At 32.1% G+C, this 19,940-nt stretch overlaps 1 protein-coding gene across 1 annotated transcript in view; it reads left to right on the forward strand.

The window, feature by feature from the left end:
* The window catches only part of LOC6042974, a 455,221-nt gene that overhangs the window by 353,490 nt on the left and 81,791 nt on the right, over positions 1-19,940 (forward strand). The window contains exon 4 of the mRNA XM_038266300.1: positions 15,600-15,716. Within this exon, the coding sequence (XP_038122228.1) occupies positions 15,600-15,716 (117 nt within the window). The remainder of the gene's footprint in view (positions 1-15,599; positions 15,717-19,940) is intronic.

The following is a 19,940-nucleotide window of genomic DNA, read 5'->3' on the forward strand; positions in this document are numbered from 1 at the left end:
TATTTTCGAGGGCAAGATGGTGGAGAATAGGTGACGTTATCTTGAAACAAGAAACAAGAAACAAGAAACAAGAAACAAGAAACAAGAAACAAGAAAAAAAAACATAAAAATATTAAAACATAAAAACATAAAAACATAAAAACATAAAAACATAAAAACATAAAAACATAAAAACATAAAAACATAAAAACATAAAAACATAAAAACATAAAAACATAAAAACATAAAAACATAAAAACATAAAAACATAAAAACATAAAAACATAAAAACATAAAAACATAAAAACATAAAAACATAAAAACATAAAAACATAAAAACATAAAAACATAAAAACATAAAAACATAAAAACATAAAAACATAAAACATAAAAACATAAAAACATAAAAACATAAAAACATAAAAACATAAAAACATAAAAACATAAAAACATAAAAACATAAAAACATAAAAACATAAAAACATAAAAACATAAAACATAAAAACATAAAAACATAAAAACATAAAAACATAAAAACATAAAAACATAAAAACATAAAAACATAAAAACATAAAAACATAAAAACATAAAAACATAAAAACATAAAAACATAAAAACATAAAAACATAAAAACATAAAAACATAAAAACATAAAAACATAAAAACATAAAAACAAAAAATATAAAAACATAAAAATATAAATACTTAGAAATGTATTATATCATAAAATTGTTAAAAATTGTTAAAAATTGATAAATTTTGTTCAAAATAATAAAAAAAAATTGTTGAAAATTGTTTAAAATAATTTGAAATTGTAAAAAAATGTTTAAAATTGTTGGAAATCTTTAAAAATTGTTAAAATTTGTTATTATTATTTTTTTTTGTTAAAAATCGTTAAAAATTATACAAAATTGTAAAAAAAGTTAAAAATTGTTAAAAATTGATATGAAATGCTTAAAATTGTTGAAAATTATTGAAATTGTTAAAAACTGTTTAAAATTGTTAGAAATTGTTAAAAATTGTTAAAAATGGTTAAAAATAGTAAAAAATGGTTTAAACTGTTAAAATTGTTGAAAATTTTTTAAAACTTGTTTAAAAACTATTAGAAATTGTAAAGAATTATAAAAAAATGTTAAAATTTCATAAAAATTGTTGAAATTGTTAAAAATTGTTTGAAATTGTTAAAAATTGTTGAAAATTGTTAATAATTGTTAAAAATTGTTAAAAATTGTTACAAATTGTTAAAAATTGTTAAAAATTGTAAAAATTGTTAAAAATTGATATGATGTTTAAAATTGTTTAAAATTGTTTAAACTGTTAAAAAATGTCAATAATAATAATAAAAATGATAAAAATCTATAAAAATGTTTAAAATTTTAAGGCCGTTGCAAATAGTTTTTTAAATTTTTGTCACTCGACTTTGGTCGGAGGTGGGGGGAATAAAAAATATAAAAATTGAAATAACAAGCAATGATCACACCATTTGATCGAAAAAAGTGTTTTAAAGTGCATTTTACACCTGTGCAGTTTTTTTTTACAATAATAAGTTTTCAAAATATCCAATTAAAGAAGAGATTTTTTTTCGTCGATAAAACAAAACTTTTTGCAGTGCTGTACATTGAAATTCCACAAAAATTGAAAATATTTTTGTTCGATCCCAGACATGCTAAATATGATTTTAAACGCAGGAAAATGCATTTCTAAATGTTTTCAGTTGGTTAGATTACAATTTGCTTTGAAATTTTGTGATTCCTTGAAAAAAAAATTATTTTCCCCTTGATTTTTCGAACTAATTTTGAAGGAGGGTGGGGGGGCGACATAAACTTTGAAAAATATTTGCAACAAAAACAAAACTAACAGATAAACCTAGAAGAAAAAGTTCAAACACTTAAATACGAAATAAACAAGACAAAACATTGACTTTACTGAATTATAAGCTTGATTTATTCTCACCTCCAAAACCACCATCTTGACCTTCCGAGTCCCTTTTTCGGGAAAATATCTAAAGCACAACCATGATCATCATCGGCCTCGTCATCGTTTTCCTCGCCCTGTTCTTTTTCGTCCCCCCGGAAGCAGGGACCAAGTGTGGTGGAAAATGGCCTCTTCCTGAGAGGAGAACGAGAGAGAGAGAGATAGCATCTCGTTTAGAATGGGAAGATGATTTACGTTGCGATTAGATCAGCGTTTTGAGGACCATTTTGCCTCTTGATTTATGAAACACTCTGAAGTGTATTTATGTGGGTTTTGCGGGTGTGAGAGTGTTTGTGGTTTTCCTTCCCAATCTGTGATATTAATGTGGGAGGCAAAATTAATAAAACGACTTTTGCAATTGACCATAAATAGCGGAGGCTTGGCTGCTCGGGAAGGTCGTCGAAATGGGTCGTATTTTTAATACCACTTCGTTTGCCAGACCAGACAGTCATCTGATGAACACGGCATCAGACAGACTCTTTTGGTGGGAAATGGGTCGTAAAAATTGATTTTACCGATTTTTCCGATCCCGGAGCAGCTGTGAAAGTGGATTTGAAGGGGAAGCAAAAGCAAGTTATTCATAAAATTGTTTATGCTTTCCAATCAAATTACCATAAATGATCAAAATGTTCCATCCAAAACCACAGCCACTCTGCAAAACTAATATCAATTATAGTGTGATTCCGCATCAAAACTCTAATATCAGTCCCATTTTCACAATCAATTATGTGGCTTTCAAAACCCCCAACAACCCAGCAACAGGCCAAACCGTCAACAGTGTGGTCAGCGACGTGGCCCGTTTTCGGCGTCCCAACTTTGGCAAGTTAATTTCGCCAACCGCACCACGGGCCAAAACTACGAACCAGAGTGTCAAAAAGCGATTTTCAATTTCCACTCCTCAACCCCACTGCTAAAAGTCCAGTTTGGGGAAGTCGGTAAAATTTTATGATATTGCACTCGGTACGAAACCATTTCGGACGGTCCCCCGCGGTGGGAGTCGCCGATTTAGGGGTGCGCACACACTTCCGCGGAAAAGTGATTTCCGTGAAGAGGAAGTTGGACAAAGTTGGTTTGTGGGAGGCGCCCGCGTGAAACAGGGATCTAAATCCTTTTTTTTTTGTGGTGCTGGCGCGGACTGGAGCATTTTCAACCTACACAGCAAACTTCATGGTGATGGGAAAAATTTATTACGATATGCCAACATTTATACCCCGGGGAGCTTTTTTTGAGTTGTGCAGTGTTGGGATTTTGTTAATTTCGACCAAATAACTCGTTACATTCAAATATCTTAAAACTCATACCAGGGAACATTCAAATGAATCGAGAATAGGGTGGTCCAAATCCGAGATTTTTTGGGCTTTTTTCATAGGCCGCGCAAAAACGGTCCTTTTTGGAAGCTAATTACTTTTCAGCAAAAAATCCTAAAAATATGATGTCTTCGGGAAAGTTGTTCAAAATTTAATGAAGGTCCTACATCTGAGAATTGATAAAGATTGGACGAATATTGCGCCCTCCACAGGTAAAAAACTGAAACAGTTGCTTTTCTCCATACATTTTGACGATTTTCCCCATATAAACTTCAAGCGATTGGAGGGAGGGGTTCCCGTGGTTAGCATGAGCTCAAATTTGGAATTTAGCCTAATGATGGGTCAATCTATGAAAAAATCCCAAAAAAAACCCAGATTTGGACCATTTTACTGGAAAAAACATTCATTGCTTTCCTTAAAAAATATTTTTTTGTTTTTCATTGTTGTAACTCCCAAAACTCAATCGTGTCCTTTTCTGTAGAAGAATGATATTTTTTTGTGGCTCGAACACTGCTTAAATGTGGGTTTTTTCATGAATGTAGATACAAACCAGATTCGCGCCGCTTACCTTAAAAATATTTATTTAGAAAAAATCTCCTTGTTCCGTCAATGGCATTCCCTTAGAGCAAAGTTTCGTGGAAATCGAAACGGGGTGTTTTTCAGATAAATATGTTTTTCAGCACAATTTTTTTTGCAAAATTTCTAGAGAATGATATGTATTGCAGCAAGAAACCGGAAAATATTTGACTTTGCTTGGCTAGGAGACGGTGATTTCAACGGATTGCAGACTGGATTTCACCATGTAAATATGATGATTTCCCAAAAAACAGGTTGTCTAGGATTTGGTAACTCTAAAAAGAACCAATTCCACCTAGATCGGATTCTCAACATCGTGACAGTAGTCCATAACCGGCCACTCTCATCTCCACTGTGCATCAGGGAAAAGGAAAAGGATTTGGAAGATGGGAAGTGTAATCGGATAGTATTTGATTGAGTGAAAAGTCAAAATTTCGTCTGAAAATGCTGCAAAAACCTGCAATAAATTTGAATTATTTAATATTAAAAAAACAGACGCACACACACAAGTATGGTGGCTTTACTCTTTCAAAACAATAAATAATCAATACAAATGAAACGTTATTACTTTTAATAACCAAAATCTTGTTTTTTTTTGCTAATAACTACAAGCAAAACCAACTTTTAACAGAAATAATAAAAATATATTTGAAAAAAATATATAGGGAAGTTTGGGGCAATATGGACAGGGGGGGGGGGGGGTAGTTTGGACACCCCTTTAAAAATCACGTTTTCTTCGGATATAAAGTTAAAACGGCAATTTAAGTGATAAAACTAGTACTAGTAATGGCCTAGGATTATGGACAAACCAAAAAAGTTGGAATAGGTTAAGTAGTTTTGGTGTAATATGTAAAAGTTTCCAAAGGCCGGTTGGCACTACCTTAAATTCTAATATTTGAGGGTTGGGAAATAAGGTTTTGCAGGAGTTATATGGCAAAAAAGTGGACATTTTTTGTTTAAGGGGGATGCCTTGGACGATGCCTGAGATATGTACGTATAAAAATTGTGCATTTTATCCATTTTTATCATCAAAAATTGCAATTTATGATAGAATATGCTATGGGGGTAATTTGGACATGGCTTGTGGGGTAATTTGGAAATACCTGAAAGTCTACCTGTCAGGAAACAAAAAAGTAACTTTCATGGTTGGATGAATTTTTAAAGCGATTTAGATAAACTTAGAGGGATTTAATATGTCAAAACAATCAAAAAGGAATGTGAGCAATGAGAACTTTCACAAAACCCCTATTTTTTTAATTTAGATAAATTTATTCCAATATTCGAATTGATGAAAATTTGATTACTGTACATTTGGCGTTCAACAAGACTCTAATGTTGAATGCTTTTAATTAATTTCTTTTACATTTTTAATTTCTATGCTAGTTTACAATAATATTTAAATTTGAAGGGCTACAGAATATAAAATTTAAAAAAATGATATTTTCAGGCTAATAAATGCTATATAAAGATTGATTTATATAAACATAAGCGATACCTTAATCACTGAAAACTATACTTGTGCCTAATCCAGAATCAATGTTGAAATCATTTAAGTATAAATGATTAAATTATGTATACTACACTGAACTTTTTGTTATCTTCCTATTGAATTATAGTTCTATCACAAAATCATGATTTAATCCTTTGATGAAATATTGTGAGCAAAACAACACTTCAAAATATAAAGCAATTACAAAACCAGGTTGAAGGATAAAAAACATGCTCATAAAATCAAATATTAAACTTATTCTTCAACATGTGTCCAAATTACCCCTCAAAAGGTGTTCATATTACCCCACAAGGTATGTCCATATAACCCCACAAGGCATATCCAAATTACCCCACAGGGGTGTTCATATTACCCCCACACAAAAATGTTGGGGTAATTTGGACACCTTTTAATTTTTGCGATAAAAATGGGTTTTTCATCAGAATTTATCGAAATAAATGACATTTTTCCATCAAATATGGTCTCTATTATCCTCTGGTGTCATCCACATTCCTTTAAAATATCCATACAGCCCGTGACAGAGCAATTTCCTTAGGGTGTCCAAATTACCCCACACTCCCCTACAATGCTTTCGAAAGCTCGTAATGAAAAAAAAAAATGGAAATTCTAAAAATAAATTGCTAAAAATGCATTTGTTCCATGTAAGTTTTTGTCATTATCTTTTATCTTGAAAATCCAAAATATATAATTTATAAAAGGTATCATCTCATCTGGGTAACTAATGACCAAGAAGGTTAAAGCTTTATAAATGAAGAAAAATCAACATCGTCAAATTGTTATGTGTGATCTTTTTTTAAAATTTGCTGTTTTTAATGTCTTAATGTCTTCTTTGGACCTGAAACTTCAATGCCCATTTTACCCCCCTTCTTTCGTCGTAGAGGGCTCATATTTGGCATGAGTTCATCTAATATATATAGACAAATAAACGCTGAAAGTTTTGTTGAAATCAGATCATCAAAAAAAAACTTAAAGAGTTTTAAAAACTCTGGCATTTTTCGTTACTCAACTGTAATACATTTTGGAACATGTCATTTTTAGGGAAATTTAATGTAATTTTTGAATCTACATTAACCCAGTAGGGTAAATTTTTCGTTTAGAATAAAAATTTCATTTTAAAATTTCGTGTTTTTTCAAACTTTGCAGGGTTATTTTTTAGAGTGTAATAATGTGGTACAAAGTTGTAGAACAGACAGTTACAATTTTTTAATATATATATATACAGCAATTCCATTTGAAAAGAGCCTAAACCAAAAAAAAGTTCTCCGATCGGGCTCAAAATTTTTTTTTGTTCCATTAGGACAAGAAAAATGGCAATTTTCGTCATTTTCGCAAAATCATATCTCGCGCCATTTCATCCGATTTTAGCTGTCTTAGACGCAAAGAAAGGTGATGAGTTTGGCTATTTGGGAAAAATAGTAAAAGTTCCAAAATCTAGCTTAACTTTGAAAAGTCGTATGAAAACTTAAAATGGCGTTTTGATCGTGTCTGGACCAAAGAGCCTATGTCTGAAAATATTTTATCGGATTCCTCGGAAAATTTCACATAACATATCAAAATTGGCGATGTCGAACCGTACGTTTTGGAGATACGATTTTTGAAAATAAAACTGCGTTTTCGACGCGCCACGCGCAAAAAGGAAAATGACGAAATCGGCAAAAATCAACTTTTTCACTAAAACTGCGATAACTTTAAAATTTCAGCGATGACCTATACATGTCTGGGTACCAAAATTTTCGTAATTGAGAGACGCAACTTTTGGTACCATAACATCTATAGGTCATCGCTGAAATTTTAAAGTTATCGCAGTTTTAGTGGAAAAGTTGATTTTGCCGATTTCGTCATTTTCCCGTTTTTGCGCGTGGCGCGTCGAAAACGCAGTTTTATTTTCAAAAATCGTATCTCCAAAACGTACGGTTCGACATCGCCAATTTTTGATATGTTATGTGAAATTTTCCGAGGAATCCGATAAAATATTTTCAGACATAGGCTCTTTGTCCAGACACGGTCAAAACGCCATTTTAAGTTTTCATACGACTTTTCAATAGTTAAGCTAGATTTTGAACTTTTACTATTTTTCCCAAATAGTCAAACTCATCACCTTTCTTTGCGTCTAAGACAGCTAAAATCGGATGAAATGGCGCGAGATATGATTTTAGAAAAAGTGGTTTTGCGAAAATGACGAAAATTGCCATTTTTGAACCACCTAGCACGATGTAGGCCCTAATGGCCAAACAAAAATACGGGTCTAATTATTTTGGCCAAGGAACCCCCAGAAAAATTTTGAGCCCGATCGGAGAACTTTTTTTTTGGTTTAGGCTCTTTTCAAATGGAATTGCTGTATATATATATATATATATATATATAAATATACGGAGTGTGCTTGTAACCATCACGGGTCAGGCCGTTGCAAATATTTGTCAAAGTTTAACTTTTTATTTATTTTTTACTTTTTATACACATTTTGTTGGCCTGAGTCAGTTCTAACCGAAACCAACCAGAAAAATCAAAATATTGTGCTCCAACATGGTTAAAACTGCTGTCCCAATTCGCCCCATGTGACCCGATTAACCCCAGTTTACGGTACGCCATCAAATCGGGCGTCAAAATTTTACATAATAGTCCCTTTAACACCAAATTTCCATCTCATCACCGTTTCAGGCAGCGAATGGTTGAAAAACATGTCATTTTTCGCATGTTCAATAATTGAAGGGATCGTACCGCCCCTTCGTCACGAGATATCAAAAAAACGGACTTCGGATTCGTAATCAGGGGCAAAAGTTACCCCTAAGGCAAAGTTTCACGCAAATCGTCAAAAAAAATCTCTTCAACACTTGGATATTTTAAAAACTAATGATTGCAACACATCTTGGCAGGTTTAAAATGCATTTTAAAACACATTTCTTATTCAAATGGTAATATTTTTAAATTAAACTCACTTTTAACTCACTCAGAAAACTTAACTGACATAAATTATAACTTTTGGAAATGCTTTGCTCAATGGGTTCAAACTGGAATTCCAGATAAATATTGCTTGAAATAGGTACATATTTTTCATGTTTATTGGATTATGCATTTTTTTTTTGCAAGTCTGTTTTTAAATAATTTATATATTTAATAATTTTTACCAAACACACAAAAAATGTTCGAACAAATCCTACCCAGAAAAACTAACCGTATCCATCCTAAACCCTTCACCATACAATGTATAACCCCAATCCGAATGAGAACTCCGAAAAAAAGTGATAATTTAATTTGGAAACACCATCAATCCCACACCCCCTTCACACATGAAGCACTTTTGTCTGGCTGAAAGAGATGCAGAAAAAACAACAACAACTGAGAGAGCACGCCACTCTATCCATCCACTTTATCCAATTAGAGGGCACTTGGAAATTGGCTCCATTTTTACCCCAAATATGTGTTTTTTTTTTTTTGTATCCTGCCAGGCAGCTTTGCTTTGTTTTGTTATCAAGGATGCTTCTCCAAATTTTCGGGGGAGGCTAATCTAATGCACAGTGAAAAATATTCATATTTTTTTTACTTTTGTATTTTTATGATCATGCAAACTATATATTTTATTCTTATGTTTCTTAACATTATTATTTTATTTTCAAAAATATTAAGCAAATTTTGATTGCATTCTTTTCAAACTGTGCTTGTTGATTTTACCTGAAAAAGCAGCGGAAAACGGGATCTTCCCCGCACTTCAATTACAACGCAAAAGTGGGGCTCCCCCCCCCCTTCCTAAAGAGTGGAGGGAGATGCGATCCACGTGGCATGATTGCACACTGTAAACACACACACACACCCTCACGCACACACGTACGCGCAGCGACGACCGTTTTGAGCGCGCGCGAAACAGTAATTGGATTTTGATTGGAGTTGAATGGTTTGTTTTAAATAAATTATGGAAGCGATTTTAAAATGAAATGAGTGTGTGTGTAGTGATGACATTGTGAAGGGGAGAAATTACATCCTCACGCACACACAACCACTTTGATTGGCACCGGGGGGATATTTAATTAGTGGAAGGGAAATCACGTCGGTAAAATGCGTTCGGATTGTGTGGTTGATGCGATTATATAGGAACTGACAATTGATTACACATATTGGAGCGGGATAATTCTGGCTGGCGCAAAGAGTAATATCGAACCTGATTGCATATCATTTTGAATCGAAGTTGATGGAATGGAAAACAAACAAACAGAATGATTTAAATAAATAATTATTGTTGAAAATTATTTAAATGAGCAAACAAAAGATAACGCGCATGATTAGAGGGTGACGACTCTCGAGATTTTCAATTTCCCGGGAATCGAGAGTTGAACTTGGCAATTTCCCGGGAATTCCCGGGACTCGGGAGTTTTTTTTTCTACGCCAACAGTGTCAAAAATTTAAAATGAAAAGCAATAAATTTGTTTCTTTTAAATGAATTCAGTTACTGTTAATTCATACTAATTCTATGAAACGTTAATTTAAACAGCCTCATTGTTTTGAGGAACTCGAGGAACTATATAAAACTTTTGATTATTTTTTTTCTGAATCTGCAAAAACAAAATCGTTTCTTGAGTTTTTTAAGACTCAAAATTGTAGTTTAAAATATTTACGAATCTTAATTCGCACTGAGTGATTGTGAATCTTGTAATTAGATTTTTGTAAAAAAAATAACTAATATAGCTTATATATAATTTCCCACAATCGGGCATTTTGCAATATGATCAACAACGACTCAAAACAACAATTTTATTTTTTTTTAAATTTTTTAGTTCAACATTAAATATTTATTGAAAAAATATTTACAGTTATCAGGAAAACCCAAATGTTCACAAAAAAACTAGATTGGATTGCTATGCTCAAGAGAAGATATGGAAATTAACTTAACTTGAAAAAGCTTTTCCCTTATACAAATAATTCGAGAAAATAATATTTGAAAATAAAACATTTGATTTCATACTTGGGGTAAATTTTTGGGTCCACCTTTTTTTGGCTTCTCTTAATTATAGTTATTGGAATTTTCGACAAGCTAAAATTTACACTTTCTGAATAAAAATTAGAGAAAAATTGTTTTATTCGAACTTGAACATCAAACATTGGACATTCAATGTTCTAAACAATTTTGAATTTTTAAAATGTTTTTTTCTGATTAGTTTACTTAATTTTGCTTCGATATTTATAAGTTTAAATTTCCCGGGAGTCTCGACCGAATTTCCCGGGAATCGAGAGGTCCAAAAATGGTCAATTTCCCGGGAATTCCCGCTCGTCACCCTATACGCATGATTCTTTTGTAAACAAATAATACGTTTTATAAAAAAGAGATAAAATTTTGCAAAAGTATCGCATGAAAATAGGGTAAAAGGTTTCATAAACTTTAGTATAATTCAACCATTTCTTAACGATTTTTGCATCATGTTTTATTTAAGTCAAGTTGATATGAGAATAAAGTAAAGGGTTTAAAGTACCTATCCTGTAATATAATTTCTGTATGGATTTTATTACTACTCAATATTCGAAAGTAAAAATGTGAACAATTGGTTTAAAATCATCAAAGAAGTTATTTTGTTTTTGCAATCTCTTGAAATTAAAAAAAAGTGCTATCTCAAATAAAATATATATAAAGCAAAGATATAGTCAACAACGTTAACGGCCTAACAACCAAGACCGGGACCGACATTTTACTTCCTCATCCGATGGAAGGTTGCAGCAGATGGGAATCGAACCCAGAATCATCCGCTTACAAAGCGGACAGCGTAACCATTCGGCTACGCTACGCGTTGCTGAAACTAATGCCATGGAATAATAAAAAAGTTGATAAAATTTATTTAATCTGTTGTTGTTGTTTTTAGCATGCATTGATTTAAGATTAATTTTAAGAATTATTTTTTTTTTTTGATTTTGATTTTTTGATTTAAGCATTTCAAGGCTCTATTTTTGAAACTTTGAAAAATATTTACATACAGCAATTCCCTACGAAAACAAACTAACAAACAAACTAATCACCTTTCTTTTGCGTTTAAGAAAGGATGAAATGGCGCAGAGATATGATTTTTTGAAAAAAATGATTTTTGCGAAAATCGACGAAAATTGTCTTCTTTTGGACCACTCTAACACGGCGTAAGTCACCCTAATTTCGACCAAGGAACCCCCTGAAAAATTTTGAGCCCGATCGGAGAACTTTTTTTTCGATTCATGCTGTTTTCGTGGGAAATTGCTGCATATATTTAGGGTTAGTGAATTTTCACGGTTTTGCGAAATTATGGAATTCTTGAGAAATTCCTCAGAATCCAAGGATTTTCTAAAACAGCTAAATTTAGCCAATATTTTGTCTTAAATAGGTCTGTTGTGTGAATTTATTAAGATAAGTAAAGAAAATATAATAACGTTTACTTTAAAAATCTTGTGTTGATTCTACAAATTTAAAGTTTTATAAGAACATTTTTTTTTCAATATTTTTAGGGATAAATTATAGTTTTTTTTTTCACAGTAGCATAACTGTAACACTATTTTGCGTTTTTTTTTTCTAAATAGATTAAGAACTAGCCCACCACAAATAGTTTTAATCAACATAATAACTCTTGATTTAAAGTTTTATGGCCAGGATTAATCTTAATGAATATTTAAAATTATTTCAAACAGTGTCAATAAAAAGTTTTATAAAATGAGTTTGTTTTGTCAAGGTATATAGTTCGCTAGAAATAAATTTCAAAATAAAAATAGAAATTGAATTCATCTGTTTGAAAAGAGTGGAGATTTCTTTTTCAGAATCACCATCTGGAGACTTAAATGGATCTTATCAGCTTTTAATCGAAAACATGTACCAAATTCAACTTGGTTATCATATTAAATATAAACTAATATTCGAAAAAATAGGATTCAAACTTTGTTTGTGAAAGATTAGAATAAATTGGCTTAAAGTTGTTATTTTTGAATATTTTAGATTTGTTCTGATTCACGAAATTTGATGTCTATTTTTATTTTTATGAAATTTATTGCAAACAAATCATTCTGTATGTTTAACATAAAATTTTCTAAGTTATTCAATGAGAATACATTTTTTTAGCATGAAAAATTACTAATCCAAAGTTTACAAACATTCAATAAATAAAAATACAGGTAATTTATTTTTCTGTAGTTATATGATTCTTTAAAATCTTTTTTAAGCTTCAATTGAATGTAAAGTCTCCAGGCTGATACAAATATTTCTTAAAGTAAAAAATTATAAAGATTGAAATTAAAAGCCATGGATTTAATATTTGAATTTATAAAATGTGTTAAATGTACGTTCTACTCCTGCCTTGTTGGATTTCAATTGTTCTAATATAATAATTGATACAACAAAGAATAGTCTCAACATTTGAATATTCAATTCAATTCGGTTTTATTGGTGAATAATCAAGATACAATAAGTTCTTTTGAGGTACATAACAGAGTTTTGGAGTTCCTTACAGCTGTGTGTTACATCATAACCCATGTTGGAACAGTAATTGGTTGTAAATAAAGGTGTCACCAAGAGTAAACATTTGAATAAAAAATGTGATATAACATACATTTTGCATCAGTTCAGATTTGCAATCATATGTTTAAAAAAAAATTAAGATTTGACAAAAACAAAAATAAAGATTTTAAATAAACCAAACATGCTTAAATTTATTTCAAATGCAGGGAAATGCATTTTAAATTGATTTCAGCTGAATGCACTAAAATTTCAATTGAAATTTTAATTTTTTTTTATAAGTGTTTTGCCCCCGGATTTTTCGAACCGATTTTGAAGGGCAGGTGACAAACAAATTAAAATATTTGTACCAGCCTAAGTATTGACGAAAACAAACCTGAAAAAAGTGGCGCTACTGTACATCGGAGTTTAACATTAACAAAATCATTTTTCAATCAATACAAAACATGCTAAATGTGACTCTAAGTTCAAGAAATCGTATTTCAATTTGTTTCCAGTTGATTTGACTTCTATTTTCATTGAAATTTTATTTTTAATTTTTTGTAAAAATATTTGTTATGCCCTCTAATATTTTCCAGTTTTGAATACGACATAAATTTGGTTAAATATTTGCAACGGCCTAACTGAAAATTCCAAAAACGAGAACTGGATGACTAAAAGTAAGGTAACTCAATTTTCAAAATGAATATTCTTCCATAATTAATATTTTTGCAAAACTATAATTTACCCGCAGTCGGATCAACAAATTGCAAGCAATAATTTTAAGAGAATTTAAAAATTCTTCAAAATGCTTTGAATGTATAAACCAGGCAATCGCAAACCTCTTTTAACACCTAAGCTTCAATCCACCCCGGGATTCGAACTGACGACCTTTGGATTGTTAGTCCAACTGCCTACCAGCGACTCCACCGAGGCAGGGACCCAGGGAGACGACTCCCACATCTGGATTGAGCTAATGACCTAACCCTCTAGGTTAGACCGGGGCCAACATTTACTTCCCCATCCGACGGAAGGCGTGGTCAGGCAAATCTCGTCTCGAAAAATGCCGCCGGGACCGTCTGGAATCGAACCCAGGCCAACTGCTTAACACGCTACACCGCGGGTCCCGGCATTTTGTAGTTCTTTCTTTTATAGAAAGCCCTAAAATAAGTAGGATGATTTGCGTGAAGGAACTTCATATCCTTTTTAATTTGAACAAATTGCAAGAGTATTTGTTCCACCAACCTGAAAATAAGTTGTAACTTGACCCTGCCCCCTTTTATCCGTCATCAATTTGTTTCCTTCGCCCATTTCCAATAACCATAAAACTAAACTGTTTAACACGTGATTGCCAGTGTCATTTTGGTCGAGACCTCTGTCCGCCCCTTTTGGGAACAACCCCCAAATCGTTTCCCTGGGAATTGATTCCAGGCTGTGACCAAGAGCAAAAAATAGCACATTCCCCTGTCCCCTCCCTGACTGGGGGTCATTTTCGCACCCGCTTTTCCACCCAAATCCCCTCAGCCAAGGTGAAACTGGTGGCCATTACTATTATCGGAACGCGGGAACAAGGAAAAGCTGGTTTTCCCTGCGCGGGATAAAAGTGTACTCCAAAAACAGCGCAATTCAATTTCACTACAAGGGTTAATAAAACTGAAAGCCGTAAAAATAACCATAAAATGGGAGCCCGAAAAACGACGGCGCCAGGGCTTTTCCGGTCCAGGGGGGAAAATCTCTTGTGTATTTTTGCTTGTTTTTTTTGTTGCTCTCACTTTCCGACAGGAAGTTGTAATCGCCATCAGACACGAAAAACAATCTGGAAGCCATCAACATCGTTGTCGTTGGTGGTGGAGGAGGAGGAGGAGGACAAGTCGTCTTCGTCCCGGCTTTGGCTGGACTGAAACGATGCTGCTAAACTATTGGCTTTTAGTAGGTTAACGCGAATGTTGTCACTTTTTTCGCGGGGAATTACACTGGTTGGCGGGAGTTTTTCTCGAGCTTAAGAGACAAAGAAAAGTTTAAAACATTTAGAATTCAACCGTCAGTTTCTGTGCCTTCCAGTGTTGGAAAAATCTTCATTATCCAAAATAGCCCACAAAAATCCACATGCCGTTCCATCAGCAGGTCAAAACCTGGCAAAGAGGGGGGCAAAAAAGTAACGACTCCCACAGGAAGAATCGCTTCTGTCTGCTCTCTTAAACGATGGCACAGGCTCCAACCAAGAAGCATAAATTTAGCTAATTTAATTGCCATTTAGGCACTTTTTCTCGACCTCCTCAGCCGATCTGGGCACTAAAAGAAGTCGAAGAGTTTTGGTGAGGGAGAGGCGGGTGTTGGCTTTTGACTTTAATATTTTAGCGCTGGCTGGTTTTTCCTGCGAGGGCAAAGTAACGACGCAATAAACTTCCACTAGAATTTGTTTTGCATTAATGAAATTTGGTGTTTTGGGAAATGGAAAAACTGTGCTTTGACGCTTTGGAGGCAATTACATTCAAATAATTAGTCAAATAGAAGGTTGTGAAAATCACGCTGAAAGTTGGTAGTGAAATGCTAATTAATGGATTTGACTGCCGAACTAATTGATTTCAATTGAAGCTAAAGCGAACCAATCAGATTGGACTTAATTAAATATTTTGACTTTTGATGTTTTCCTTCCGGGAAGCAATTAATTGTAAAGCGTACAAAAGGGACAACATTTCCGCAAAATAAACCTCTTTCGTTTGTTGACAAGACAAATAAACCTTTCACTTGAGTGAAGACAAGCAAAAAACAACCAATCCAAGACATTTCTCCTGACATTTTGTTTTTCTTTTGCCCATTTCAGTCACATAACCCGAACCGCCGGATGGCTGCCCCCGATCGAGAACTGGGTCCAGACCATCGACCTGCCCTACGGCTGGGAGAAGGCAATCGACCTGAAGGGACAACCCTACTACATCAAGTGAGTAACGCGCGCAGCAGATTTTTTTTCTTTGCTGTTTTCAACTATTGGATTTATTTTTCTTTACATTTGAATATTTAAAAAAAAAGCTATTTGTTTAAAATATTTTGAAATAAATGTTCTGAATTTGTAGTTAAAATGAAACCAGATTAAGTAAATATGGAATTCAGGAGATTTCATTTAAAAATTAAACAACAACAATCTTTGCTGTTAAATATGATATGAAAAATATTTTGTGGAGACAAAAGTGCGTGTGTGTGTGTGTGTAAGTATTTTTTTTTTTCTATTTCTATCAAACTTTAATGGTATAAGTATGCCAGATTTGTTAGGTAAACCTATGATTTTTTCTTTTTTTTTTTTTGTAAAATAACATTGCAAGCAACATAGTTTACCCTATACTGGCCATTTTTTTTTGCTATTTTTTTTGCGCCAGTATTAAGCAGCTCATTTTGAGTAACTTTTGTTCTACGGAAAACTTAACTTCTCATATTTTTTTTTACATTTGAGTATTCAGCAGTTCGCAGTTCTCTCAGATTTCGGAAATCGTTGTTTTGTATTTTTTAATCCGACTGAAACTTTTTAAATGCTTTCAGTATGCCCAAAGAAGCCATTTTGCAACATTAGTTTGTCCATATAATTTTCCATACAAAAATGATGTATGAAAATTCAAAAATCTGTATCTTTTGAAGGAATTTTTGATCGATTTGGTGTCTTCGGCAAAGTTGTAGGTATGGATATGGACTACACTGAAAAAGTGATGTAGGGTAAAAAAATGGTAATTTTTAATTTCACTTTTTGTCACTATAACTTGATTTGGAAAAAAACTATTTTTATTTTTTTTTATTTTTTGATATGTTTTAGAGGACATCGAATGCCACCTTTTCAGAAATTTCCAGAATGGGCAAAAAATCTTTGACCGAATTATGATTTTTTGAATGAATACAGATTTTTTTTCAAAAACTCGAATTATTGGTCGCAAAAATTTTTCAACTTCATTTTTCGATTTAAATCAAATTTGCAATGAAAAAGTACTCAATTTAATTTTTGATAAAGTTAAAACCATTTTAAGGTAACTTTTTTTGAAAATAGTCGTAGTTTTTCATTTTTTCAATAAGTGCACATATTTGCCCACGTTTGATTTTTTTTTTTTAAACTGAGAAAATTCTCTATATTTTGCTTTATTGAACTTTGTTCATACGACCCTTAGTTGCTGAGATATTGCCATGCAAAGGTTTAAAAACAGGAAAATTAATGTTTTCTAAGTCTCACCCAAACAACCCACCATTTTCTAATGTCGATATCTCAGCAACTCATGGTCCGATTTAAAATGTTAAAATATGAAACATTCGTGAAATTTTACGATCTTTTCGAAAAAATATTTTCAAAAATTTAAAATCAAGACAAACATTTCAAAAGGGCGTAATATTAAAAGTTTGGCCCGTTTGAAATGTTAGTCTTGATTTTAAATTTTTGAAAATATTTTTTCGAAAAGATCGTAAAATTTCACGAATGTTTCATATTTTAACATTTTTAATCGGACCATGAGTTGCTGAGATATCGACATTAGAAAATGGTGGGTTGTTTGGGTGAGACTTAGAAAACATTAATTTTCCTGTTTTTAAACCTTTGCATGGCAATATCTCAGCAACTAAGGGTCGTATCAACAAAGTTCAATAAAGCAAAATATAGAGAATTTTCTCAGCTTTTCAAAAAAAAAATCAAAGGTTGGCAACCATGGTCACTAATTTTAAAAATTAAAAACTGTGATTATTTTCAAAAAAGTTACCTAAAAATGGATTTAACTTGAAAACGGTGCACTTTATCAAAAATTCACTAAAGTACTTTTTGATTGCAAATTCGATTTTACATAGAAAAATGAAGTTGAAAAATTTTTGCGACCAACTTTTCGATTTTTGAAAAAATCTGTATTGATTCAAAAAATTATAACTCGGTCAAAGTTTTTTGCCCATTCTGGAAATTTCTGAAAAGTTGGCATTTGATGTCCTCTAAAACATATCAAAAAAAAAAATAAATAAAAATAGTTTTTTTTTTTTTTTGCAAATCAAGTTTTGGTGACAAAAAGTGAAATTAAAAATCACCATTTTTTTACCCTGTATCACTTTTTTCAGTGTAGTCCATATCCATACCTACAACTTTGCCGATGACACCAAATCGATAAAAAAAATCCTTCAAAAGATACAGATTTTTGAATTTTCATGCATCATTTTTGTATGGACAGCTGCCAAATTTGTATGGAAAATTATATGAACGAACTAATGATGCAAAATGGCTTCTTTGGGCATTCCGAAGGCACCTAAAAACTTTCAGTCGGATTAAAAAATACAAAAATTAAAATTAAAGAAAAAAGACCGATTCCGTAGAGAACTGCTCATATTCTATAACATTTGAAATATTCACTTAGTTATTTAACCAAACTATATTTTTCATGAATTCATGAAAAAAAACGATTTTCTCGACAGTAAAACAAGGCTGAAACAAATATTTTTTAAACCTTTGTAAATCTCCCCCCGCCCCTTACAATCGGCCCCAAAAATCAGGCTTATTGTTCCGAATTTAGAATAAAATGACACAAAATTGATAAAAACACAGTTCAGTAGATTTTAATTGAACTTGAGCACAAAATAAAATAATGAAGTATGCTGGATTTTCTGGTTAGCCACCTCAACCCTTATTCTAATTAAGATTAGAAGCTACAAAAAGGTTATCTAATTTAACGTAACTTCTTAAAAAGAACTTATTCAAACAAAATCATTTCAGATTTTTAAACATGTTACTAAAGTGTGATCAAAGACAAACTTATGGGAAATTGGATAAGCTTTCTGGTAAAAATATTTTCGAGACTGAAACATCAAGTATGTTATAGGCTCTTTAGCAAGAGTACACGATTTTGAATCAAACTCCATCAATAACTCAAAAGTGATGAAAATGCATATGGGACATTTATGCGATCATGGGCAGTATAGAAATTGTCAAAAATCATGAAAAAAAAACAATTTTTTCAACATTTTTTATTTTTAAAACCGCTGTAACTGCACAAGGATTGGACTTAGGACAATGGTCAATATGAAGACTTTTATGTAAAATTGTCTGGAGAATCGACTTTCGTGTTCAGTTTTTAAAAATTTTGAAGTTTAGAGCACTTTTGAACAGTTTCAGTAAATGATTTTTGTATTTTTGTAAGTGAATTGCTCCATCCTGTATTTTTTGTGAGTCTATTTGTAACATCTTAGGATATTTTCACAAAAATTATGAACGAAAAACAATCGTGGGCTCACCTTGAAATAAGATATTTAAACTTTAAAATCAAAAAATATCATAAAAGTGGTGTGTTTTGTTCTTTCAGTGTATTTTTATTTTGAAAGCCCGTAAAATTGCCTACAAGTTTTTCTTTGGCCACTTTTTGGTACGATGCAATGGATTTTAGATACATCAATATTTAAACGAAATGCAAAAATATTTAAACATTTACGCCCTTCTCAAATGTTATTATCAAGTGAAACTGGCTACATATACACAAAAATGGCTTATATAAGCGTATGTCTGCAAAGTTTCATTGAAATCGGAGAGGGTCGAGAAAATTGCTCAAAATACAAAATATTTCAATCTTCCATTTGTTTTTATAAATACTAAAATTTTTAATATTCGCAAAACGGGTATCAAACAATGAATAAAATACTAAAATTTTCACAAAATACTGTTTTTGTTTGTATTTGTCATTGGAAGTACACCATATTCTTTTTTTAAGTCACCTTTTTTTAAACGATTCTCGATTTACGCAACTTTTTTTAAGTCATGACTTAAAAGAAGAATGTCCATGACTTAAATCGAGAATATGACTTAAATTAAGAATCTTTGAGAATTCGTAATTTTTCTGAAAGTTTTCAAAATGTATGAATTGTATGTTATTTAGTTATGATATTGAAACATGTAAGCATAGTTTTGGAACATCTGGGATGTTCTAGTCCATCCGAAACTTCCGGAAATTTTGAGCAAGGGGTTTACCAAAGAAACAAGTCGAATCTTCAAGACATTGACTACGGATCCTACCCAGACTACTTTAGTCAGTGGGGTAGGCTACAGTGCATTGTTGTAAGAACTTATTGGGATGTCCTGGGTCATCCAAGGACTCCTTGGAGTTAAGATCTGTGAATCTACCGCCGTAACAAGCAAGAGGTCGACGGTTTTTGAACCCGGAACATACCC

This window comes from Culex quinquefasciatus, chromosome 3 (assembly GCF_015732765.1).
Source record: "Culex quinquefasciatus strain JHB chromosome 3, VPISU_Cqui_1.0_pri_paternal, whole genome shotgun sequence".
In the NCBI taxonomy this organism is placed as follows: domain Eukaryota; kingdom Metazoa; phylum Arthropoda; class Insecta; order Diptera; family Culicidae; genus Culex; species Culex quinquefasciatus.